This window comes from Phalacrocorax aristotelis, chromosome 6, assembly GCF_949628215.1.
Source record: "Phalacrocorax aristotelis chromosome 6, bGulAri2.1, whole genome shotgun sequence".
NCBI lineage: Eukaryota > Metazoa > Chordata > Aves > Suliformes > Phalacrocoracidae > Phalacrocorax > Phalacrocorax aristotelis.
In genome coordinates, this window is record NC_134281.1 from 34,587,830 (window position 1) to 34,598,256 (window position 10,427).

At 46.1% G+C, this 10,427-nt stretch overlaps 1 protein-coding gene across 1 annotated transcript; it reads right to left on the reverse strand.

The window, feature by feature from the left end:
- Nucleotides 1-268: 268 nt before the first annotated feature.
- On the reverse strand, nucleotides 269-9,905 carry TNFSF4 (TNF superfamily member 4). Its single transcript, XM_075097113.1, has 3 exons — nucleotides 9,065-9,905; nucleotides 4,627-4,663; nucleotides 269-2,937 (listed from the first exon to the last, which is right to left on the reverse strand). The coding sequence occupies exons 1-3, from the start codon at nucleotides 9,266-9,268 to the stop codon at nucleotides 2,576-2,578; spliced, it is 603 nt and encodes a 200-aa protein (XP_074953214.1). The 5' UTR covers nucleotides 9,269-9,905; the 3' UTR covers nucleotides 269-2,575.
- Nucleotides 9,906-10,427: the final 522 nt, after the last annotated feature.

Genomic DNA, 10,427 nt, shown 5'->3' on the forward strand with positions numbered 1-10,427 from the left:
TGAGGGGTGACCTAAAACCTCAGTGTACTGACCTGGTCGAAAGAGTTGTAAGATGTGACTTTAGCACCATCTATGAGTTTCTACAAGGCCTTAACAATCCCAGTAACAGAAATTAATGTTTCTCGTACCAAAGACGTATGCACCTCGTGGAAGAAGAGGTTGCCAGATACAAACACAAGCTGATGGTATAGAAATCTACTGATGAGGACAGTAAGTCTTTCAAGTAATTCATCTCAGGAATTGAATTGTTTCAACCTTTATTGCAAGACAAATGCATGTACATGCATATATGTAGGCCAGTCTAGTTCAGCCTGAAAGTGCAGAGGAATCGGAGTGTGAAATGCCCTCTCCTGCTCTAAACAAGAAGAAAGGGCGCACCCTTCCAATACACAAATCCATTTGTGTTGTTTAGATTTAATCTTTCTTGCTGTCCTGTGCAGCCCTGTCCAAACCACTGACATGGCCTGCCCTGTCTGTGTTAGCCCATGTTGGGAAGCACCAGCCCTGCATGCCCCTGGGGAGAGCTGAAACTGAAACTGAACTGTAAAATAAAAAAAAAAAAGGATGTGAAAATTTCATATAGGTTTTATACCAGTGAAAATGTCTGCTCAAACACAGTGAATGTATAATTCACCAGTCTCCCCACTCCCAAGGGACACTGCAAGCCTGAAGGTTACAAAGGAAAGTTTTATTAGCTTTTAGGAAGGGAAACACATTCTCACTTCAGCCAGGGAGCGTGACAATCCCCAGCCTGGGGACACGGTGCAGCTGCCTTTGGTCCTGGTGGTGCGCAGAGTGGCCAGAGGTTAAAGCCCAAAATGGCCCTTGCAGCGGAGAAGGGGCATCCTGCAGGTACAAGTCAGCCCACAGCTTCTCAGTCCTGAGATGAGAAAAAGCTGCTTCTTGGCACTGTATGAATAAATGCTTCATCCACAGAGATTTCCCCTGGGGCTGCGGCCTGGCCCCAGGTAGTGAAGTTCATAAAACCTGCCAACAGTAGCATAAAGAATATGGAAAAGCTCACCAAGGCCTGGAAGATTTCCTTAGCTGCCTTTGGCACCTGAGCCTGCAGGATGCTCAGCCAGGAGCAGATCAGCCAAGGAGCCAAGGCAGGTGGTAACACAGTGCCTGCATAGCAGGAATGCTCCAGTGCATTAGGAGCATCTGCAAAGAGGAGCTTAGTGCTGACAACCTCAAGTTCAAACCCCTCCCACTGTTTCTAAGAAATCTGAAGTAACATTCTTATGCCTATAGTATAAATACATAAATACTTTTAACAAAAGACTTTGGAGTGTACAGCCAGCAGTGAGATGCTGGAATGTTGCTGGAGTTCATTGGGAGCCAAGTAGTCAACTTGCCCTTGAAATCTGCCCCACTTCAACCAAAAATACAACAGTCACTGGCTGTTCTCATGTCACGTTTCCTGAAGCATGGGCAGGGCAGGACTTGTCCTCAGCAGTCAGAAGCTGTAATGAGAAGAGGGATGCACAGCCCGTGATTGCTGAGAGCTGTCTGACTTCAACGGGAGCCAGGCAGGGTGTGCATGGGTGCACAGGCACATCATGGAGCTCGTGCCTGTGAATCTCTCTGCGGTGCATAGCTGTATGGCAAGGTCTACTGCGAGGCTCACAGGAACCATCTGAGTCCTCCCAGAGGAAAGGTTGCACAGACCTGCAGGTTTCACTTGGTGTATTAGAAAGAACCCACCAAATCCAGAGTCTTAATGTTTTTCCAAATTTTTATGTGCCTGGATTGTTTTTGGGTCAAGCCAGTCTCTGTGTGTGTGCTCAAAGGAGGTTCTCCTTCAACTTACACCTCTGAGACCTGGTGTCAAGATGTAAACGTCCCACCAGATATTCCCTTGGCCTAGGCTTCAGTAATCTGCAGATAGCTGGAACAGCCAGTGGGCCTCCACTCTTAAAAGCTGCTCCTAAAAACCTCATAGTCTCTGCAGAACCTGTGTTTCTGCTGTCCAGTGCAGTCCTGTTAGCTCATTTCAAAATACCACCTTCCTTTCGTGGCCTTTACCTCTCAGAGAGCATTTATCTGGATCACTGCAAAGGAAGTCCCTTGCTGCCTCTTGCCTGTCTCCCGCCTTGCCAGGCAAAGGGCTGTTGAGCAGATCTGTTCTCCTCCTTCTCCAAATGGCTTCAAGACACTTGAGGTATCTTTCTGATTTACCATACCTTTATTTTAGCAAATATAGAGCGCATTTGTACTATATATAGATACTGTCAAGTAAATAGAGAAACCAGGGGTTTCTCTGAATATGAGCTAAGCTTAGGTGACTTTCTTTGGCTTTCGTTTCTGTTCTTCTCAAGGGCTCCATGCATCCCTTTCTCCAGTGTTATAAAGATCCATCTTAGGTAGCAAAACAGCTGCACAGATCTCCAAAGAGATGAACATGGCATGCACTATATAAAGCCCGTTTGCACTGTGATTTATCTGCACTCCACAGCCCCAAGGCTAGAGCAGTCTGCCTGTACAAGTACAGCCTGTGAGAACAAGCCTCCCACATGCAAATGGATTGGTAGGAAAGGCTGTACTTTACATGTTACGTTTCATATATCATCTTCTACAGCGAGTAAATGAAGGGACTTAGTAATATAAGGCTAAGTGACAAATCTGAGATGGTGGCATTGGAGCTGGTCCACAGGGTGATGTTTTCTTGAGCAAACAAGTAGATCACTGTGGTGAGATTTACTGCATCACCGCTGTTCTGGACAGTTTGCTCCCAGAAGGCCTGGCTCGTCTTGTTTTCTGTCTTCTGCAGTGTCAGCTTCAGCGAGTCCTCCTTCTTCAGGTCAAGGAAAATGATACGACCCTTCAAGGACACCAGGTAGAGGCCATCACAGGTGATCATGATGGAACCATTTCTGATCTGAATAGAGCCTCCTTCATCAGTGAGATTCACAGCTACTCCTTCGGTACTTTCACCTGCAATGGAAGAAAGAAAAGATGATCCCATGATGATTAATGTCTTCTTGGAAATGGGTTGTTTTGTACGGACTGACTGCAGAAGAGGTGGAAAAATACTGGAAAAGAAGAGAGTGAACTAGAGAATAGGGCAGACCAGAGCTAGAATATCATCTACTCTAGACAGGCATTGTCTACAGTGGAAATTTTCAAGTTTCCACTCCTGAGCAAGCTGTGCCGTTGGGACTACAACTCCAGTTTATATTGGTCATTCCTCCAAGTTTCTATTTATGTACTACTTATTTACTGTATGTCTTACTTAAAATACAGACATGTAAGTTTAGGAAGCACAGGCTCCTGAAAAGAACAGGAAATAAAGACAGTGAATAAGAAGACAAAAAAATGTTCAGAGCTGAAAGGAAGAGAAAAAGTGCTTTCTCTGGAGATGCTGGTAACATAAATCCTTGTCTTTGGGTTTGTTTGTTTGTTTGTTTTTAACAGAAGACAGGATAAAAAAGTAGTTTAGAGACAGAAACAAAAGAAAAAAATTAATACAGAGCAGTCTCAGGAGAAATTAAACCAGAACTTAGAATGAAAGTTTTCTCTTTGAATGAGCAATAGCAGTTCCCATAGCTATACTGGAAATATTTCCTTACTGTGCTCTTGGGTTTTTGCACACTAGCTGAAACCCCTGGGATGTCACCAGAAAGTCTCCTGGCAGACAACACAGCCCTTCTGAGCTGAGGCCAAATTTTTCAAGCTTTTGCTCTAGAAACATGGGTTTCTATTAGGTTAGACTCATTGCTACCTTACAATAGTAACTGAAAAGAAAACTGTCAATGATATTTTTAGTAAGATTTTAAAATTTTAGTGTTTGCTTCTGTCGTTGGTGTATGTCATTGAACAAAATATCCAATGTAGTCAACACAGAGAGCACTGCTATTTCTGCTACTGTGTGTACGCTCACTCACTCTTCCCCAGGAAATCATTTACATTTTTCATAAATCAGGAAATCATTGACTTGTTTCAGAAATACCCCAAGAACACACCACGTGAACTCAGTAAATTCTTAAAAATACTTTTCTTGTTCTTTTGCAGAGTGAAATCTTGTTTTAGTAGGTAGGTAAGAACTGCAGAAATCCACACAGATTTTCAGGTTTTAATTCCTCTCTGGGAAACCCCTTTTGTTTGGTTTTAGCACCTTGCAGCACTGGGTCAGATTTGGCTCTTCTCCCCCCAGACAGCTCTCCTGGCACCTTCCTCCATTAAAACTACAGAATCACAGAAAAGAAATAGCCGTTGCTGTGACACCAAGTGCTTAACAGCCTCCGGCATTGTAGAGGCCACCAGCTGCCACAGTTGTCCCTGGGGACCATGGGTTGGTGTGGGGCAGAGCCAGGAGCCTTCCTGGATACCAGGAGGAGCCCTCCAGTGGCACGGGGGTTCTGGGGTGTTGCAACCTAGGGAAGCCGCGAGCTGCTGCCAGCTTCAGGGGGAGCTTTCTGGGGGTACTGGTGTCCCAGCAGCCCCCCGCGGGAAACATCCTGGGGAGCTGGGAGCTGTCTGGTAACTGGGGCAGTGCTCCAGCCAAGCTGGGAGCCCTTCCAAGGTGGCACGGGCAGGCTGCGTGGTAGTGGCTGCTGTATGGGGGCAGCACTGCGGGGCCCCGGAAGCCGCCCCGGGGTGCCCCCTGCCCCAACACCCACCCACCTGAGTAGCGGATATGGATCCACGGCACTTTGTCGCTCTGACACTGAAAAAAAAGAAGATAAATCATTGTTAATGCACCAGGTGGGCCCCTTGCCGCTGCCGCTATTGCTTTTGTTTTCCCACCAGGACTGCGCCCCTGAAAGCAGTGCAGGCAGCCTCAGCTGGCACGGTTGCTGTTAGCCGGCTATGCTCTTTATTTGCTTTTATATCATTAATATAAAATATTATTTTAGAATGGTTCCTAACCAGTCTGACTTCCAGCCCGGTGCTGAACCATCCAGAGCACACCAGGTAGTGTTAGTCCTGTTTAGAAAAACATTCTGGTGAACTTAATGGAGTCAGACCAAACAGTAAGGAAGGACCTTGGGGTGCAGAGCCACTTCTGCATGACCCCCTTGAGTCTGACTTACAGCCAGGGGTGCCTGTTTGCAGAGCTGGGGCCCAGACATGTCCCCGCTGTCTCACCCTTCTGCAGGGCACTAGGAGGTGGGTCTGGCTTCATGTTTTCCTGCACTTTGGATAGGCTGTTACTGGATTTGTTTCTCAGTGGCTCCCTTGGAAGTGCATTAAGACACATTTAGAATTGATTTGCATTTTATGAGTATAACAGAAAAAGTGAATGCAGACACAGAAGTGTGTATCTTACTGATCAGATATGCAAAACACCAACTGTATTAGATTTTTAAATCTGAACTTTGCATCTCAAACCCATCTCTCATCTAAACCACAGGAGGCCCAAAACTGCAGTCTCTTCACAACCACAAGTATTCAGCATTTTGCCTGATTAAAGAGTGAAAGGTTAGGCGTGCTACTCTGTGTTCTTCTCTTTACCTATGCCATAGGTTTACTAAAGGAGATGATGGGCTGGTGACGTGTGTTGAGCTGACTTTCATGTGTGTGGCCTTGTGTATTACAGGAACAGAGCAGCCCCTTCACCCTAAGCACAGGGAAAGTGTTGGAACAGAGTGGAGAGCAAGCACAGACATGCAGATCTTCAGGTTCGGTGCTGCACCCTGGTAAAGGCAAGCGGCGGGGGAAGGAGGTTGGAGCCAGGCTGCCCTGTGCTGAAGGGTCAGGTGGGTGCCAGGTGCTGGTGGTGGGAAAGGTCTGCTCTGGCACCCTCTAGTGCTGCCAGAAGTGATGCTCCGCCGCTTGTTCCACTGGCAAGGCTGGATTCGGCTACCAAATACAAGCTTTTATTGCACACTGGCTCTGGTGGAACTATCTTCCCCAGTATTACTGATCCTATCCATTGCCTCAGCAGTTTGAGTCTTACGCTTACTCTTTTAACAGCCACCTAAGTGCACGAGCATTTCACTCTTTGGCTCAGACAGCTGGGATTTCCAGGTAGTTTCCCAACAAGATGATAGCTAAGTACAGGACCGCTGAGCTTCTGAAGTCAAATAACCTCCATCACAATCTGTCCGATTTGGCCACTGGTGGACAGGGTGTATTAAACACCAACTGGCTGGGTGACAGACTTGAGAAATTGTAGGAATATCAGCCCCATTGTCACTATTGCACATTACTTGTTTTACGTATCTGCCAGTTATTGCAGGATCTCAAAGCACTTTTCAATTATCTACTAGTAAATTCTGCTGAGGAGAGAATGTTTCTGCAAGACTGTAAGGACGTCTGTGAACTAGTAACAGTTACCCCTCTTTCTTTGTTCTGCTTTCTTCCAGTGTGCAGGAAAGGATGCAGGAGGGCTTCTTACAGAGGTGCTTCTTACTGACTGCTTCAGATTTCCCTGTACCATTTACACACATTATTTATAAGTTACCACAGTATTTTGGCCTGTTCTGGACCCCCAAACATGAGAATTCCTCCTATCTGGGACATTGTGTCTAGAGCCATGCCACGTGGCAGAAGTTTCAGGAATAGGTTTATACTGCACAGAGCGCAAATCTCAGGGCACGATAGTAATACACGCTGATTGAGAGGACCGTTGCGATCATGTGCCTGACTCCCTGTGTCATACAGATTGCAGATGACTGTGCACTATAAGCAGGTTGTACCTTCTGCACACCAGAAGATATTAGGACTGTGACCATAACTTCCTTGTTGACATTAAACCTCTGCACAATTACTCCTCCTGCACCTTTTCCTGCCCTGTTCAGGCAAAACAGTCATGCAACAGATTGTTAGAAGCCTTTGAATTCCCAACAGTTGCTCAAGGCTTTTACCTCCCATGCATTTGCCACTGGAGGATTTCACAACCCCTGATCACACCTGTGAGTGGCTTGCCCATGGCCTGATCCCAGCTGGTGTGGCAGAAGGAGGTAATTCCAGCAGAGCTGGGAACTCGCAAGCCTTGCAGATGCGAAAGCAGACTATCACTACCTTTTTTTTTTTATAACTTGCACATTTGGAAATCACAGCTGAGGCTTGCTCTCCAGGCGCATCATGACGGCAACCAGATCACTATCCTTTCATGTTAAGCACAGTCTGGGCTGCATATGCTGACTTTCCTGAGCATGTGCCGTGACATTATTTGCTCTGTGTTTTCACGGAACTGTCCAGGACTTTTTAGGAGCCATGAGGACAATGGAAAGTAATCAAATATGGTCTTGCTATGAAAAAACACAGCTACTTACTATCTTGCTATTAATGTTAGTGTGGCACTCTCCAGAGCTGGGGAGCAGCAGGAGACTCTTCTTGAGTCTCTTCTTGAGAACAGGGACAGCCTTTTTGTTGCTCCCACAGACCAGCGCTCCCAGCCTGCTGCTCTGATGCTGCTGTGGCCCTACTTCCATAAAGTCCATCTCCCTGAACTGCCCTGAGAGTCAAGTCAGATTAGGACTGCTGCCTTTTCTGTAGACATTTATATGGTTGGTTCATGGTTATCCTACTGAGCCCTGTAATTTCAGCGCAATGAAATCCCCCATGTACAGCCACAAGACCGCTCCTGCACAGCACGGTGCAGTCAAAACAGGACACCATGGTTATCTGCTTAAAATAATAGAAACCTGTTCTAAGCCTGCAGGTAGCAAGTGTTTAAAACTGAAAAGGTCCTCTGGTGACTCTCAGGGACTGGACTTTTCATCTGCCACAGTCGCTGCTCCTCGAGCACCCTGTTTCAGTTGTTTCTGTTGAGGAAGGGAAACTCCAGGCATGTACCGTGTCCCCTCCTCAGCCGCTGCTCTCTTGGGTTTGTAAGGCTCACAGGCAGCAATGCCAGCCCCTGCCATCTTCCTCTGGAGGAGGAGGATTTGAGTTAATGTTTTTACAGGAAAGAGATACTGAGAGATGAGGAGTCACAACCAGGTGTGACCCAGGAGATTTTTCTGCATCTTGAGCAGTGTGATACCTTGCCCTTCTCTGTTGGCTTCCAGTGCATTGTCTCTCTCCCAGAGCAGTGGAAGGAGAAGAGGACTGAACCGAATGAAGTGTGTTATCTTTCAGTGTTATCAGGGTCATCATTCTGCAGTATAATAACCACTGTGAGACTCGGGTCAGTTAAACTTGTGCAGAGCACGAGAGTTTTCATTAAACAGCAGAGGACCCAGAGCACAAGGCCATCCCTCCCTTGTGTGGTTACATGCCTGGCTGGCTTCTCAGCCAAGCCTACGTGGGAGGAAAGAATGAACTCTGGTAAGGCAAAGCACAACAAGCTTTAAAGTGGTACATAGCTCCTGGAGAAGAAGTGGGAGGAGAAGTAGCTATTCTGTATCACTGAAATAGCAGTGAAAGATTGTTGATGATCCACCAACCTGCAAACATGTGAAAGAGGAAAATGTGTTTGCTGCAATTTTTGCTAAGGTATTCAGAGTATAGCATCTCTAGTATTTATATTGTTTGCAGTGGTGTTATATGTACATGAAACTCTCTCTGGCCAAATTAGTCTTCCTCTCTCTCATGTACCTACACACAGAGAGGCTGTCCTCTGCACATATAGGTGACTACTCCTAAATGCCAGTATCTGTGCAGGCTGAGAGCACTGAAATATTTAAGGGAACTTGCTAGAGCTGTCACAAGCTAGCTTGCTTTCTCACACATCTGCCTGCACATATAGTACATTTTAAAAGTTCAGGAGACGTTTATGAGCAACCTGTGTTCTGATCCTTCCACATGTACTTTTTGAAAGCAAACATCCACACAGACAATCCCATTTAATTAGATGGAAATACACATGAGTCACTGCAAGCAGGGGAGGAAGCAGGAGGGAAGCAGACCTCCTTCTCCCAGGAGCCATTGCAAAGAGCATTCTTGGAAAAATCCCCTGTCTGGACAACCTGTCCCCAGACCCTGCACTGGGCAATACTGGATGTTGTTTTGAGGACAGGCAATGTAAAAAATAGAATGACAATCATTAAGGAAAGGATTAAAAACTTGTGGTTTGAATAGGGATAAACTTAAATGCTTTTTTCTTTTCTTAAAAAAATAAAAAGCCCATACAAAGATTTACAGGCCAGCAGACAATGGGTTGAACATGAACTCTTACCGTTGAGGGTTGTAGAGAATCTATACCAAGGTAAATCAAGCAGGCAAGCAGTAATATCCACTGAGCAGCTGCAGACACGAGGTGCAGCGTGTTCCTAACCTGTCCTCTTTGCCAGCTCTTCCACTCATCCTCTGTAGGTTCTCTTTCGTGATCCATCCGGTCTTGATTTCTTGACTCTACATCTGGCTGTCCTTCCATCTCAGCAACGCTGACAGCAGCAGCTGGGGAAGGGGCCAGGAGCACAGCAGGAGCCTGGAGGAGCAGGGGGCAGATGAGCTAGGTGCTCCTGGGACAGGAGCAGAGATGAAGTGAAGACAGTGCCTTCAGGAGACTGCTTTATGCACACAGAGAAGCAGGCGGGGGAACTTCTTTGTGACTAATCTGAATTTCCCCTTCCTTCCTTTCTTCCTTTCTTCCTTTCTTTCTTTCTTTCTTTCTTTCTTTCTTTCTTTCTTTCTTTCTTTCTTTCTTTCTTTCTTTCTTTCTTTCTTTCTTTCTTTCTTTCTTTCTTTCTTTCCTTTTCTTTTTTCTTTTTTTTTTTTTTTGTTTGTGTGTGTGAATGTGGGGGCTGATTTATTGCATCCCAGTTCAGTTTTGAGTAAGGACCTTTGAAAGTAGATGTGTTTATGTCTTTCATAGCTTCAGCTGTGGATGTCTTGATGTATGATATAGCCAACAATAGCTAAGAGTTGGGTGGGCAGTGCTTGTCTTTACGCAGTCTTTTGTCAGTAAAAGCTCTCATCTTTCTGTTCAGCCTCAAGTTGGGGGTTTACAGGGCTGGTTCCCTCCCTTGTTAGCAGCATATAATGCTGCTGAAATCTCTTTTCTGTAAAGAAGCAATGAATAGGAAGGGATGCGGGACAGGTGGGCAGCATAAAGAATTGGAGAGAAAACACACGCTTTCCATTTCTTTTCACCTTTGTCTCCTGGCTTTAAAGCCATGGGATGCTGCATGAAGCCTAAAAGGGAGAAAATGGAGAACATCCCTTTTTGCACACACTGAAACCTGCAGCCCAGGCAATGCACTCAGAGGGGCACCCCTGCGCCATCCAGGCTTCCCTCATGGAAAAGGATTGCCTGTCCCTTGGGACACCATCACCTCCTCTTCACTTGGTCTCCTTGTGATGTTTGTGATGTAAGGAGCTGCTAAATGTCAGTTGCCTGCAGCAGAGACCATCTCCTGCGCTTATTTTGGGTGACAGGCTTTGCATCTTTTTTGCAGGCAGTCCAGGACCACTCTTTCCACCACACGTTTAGCCACATTTTTCTCTGTTGTAAATTAGCGTGTCATGACTGAAGTCAGGCACTAACTCCTCCCAGTGAGGATCGAGCCTGTTGGGAGTGTTATCGTCTGTCT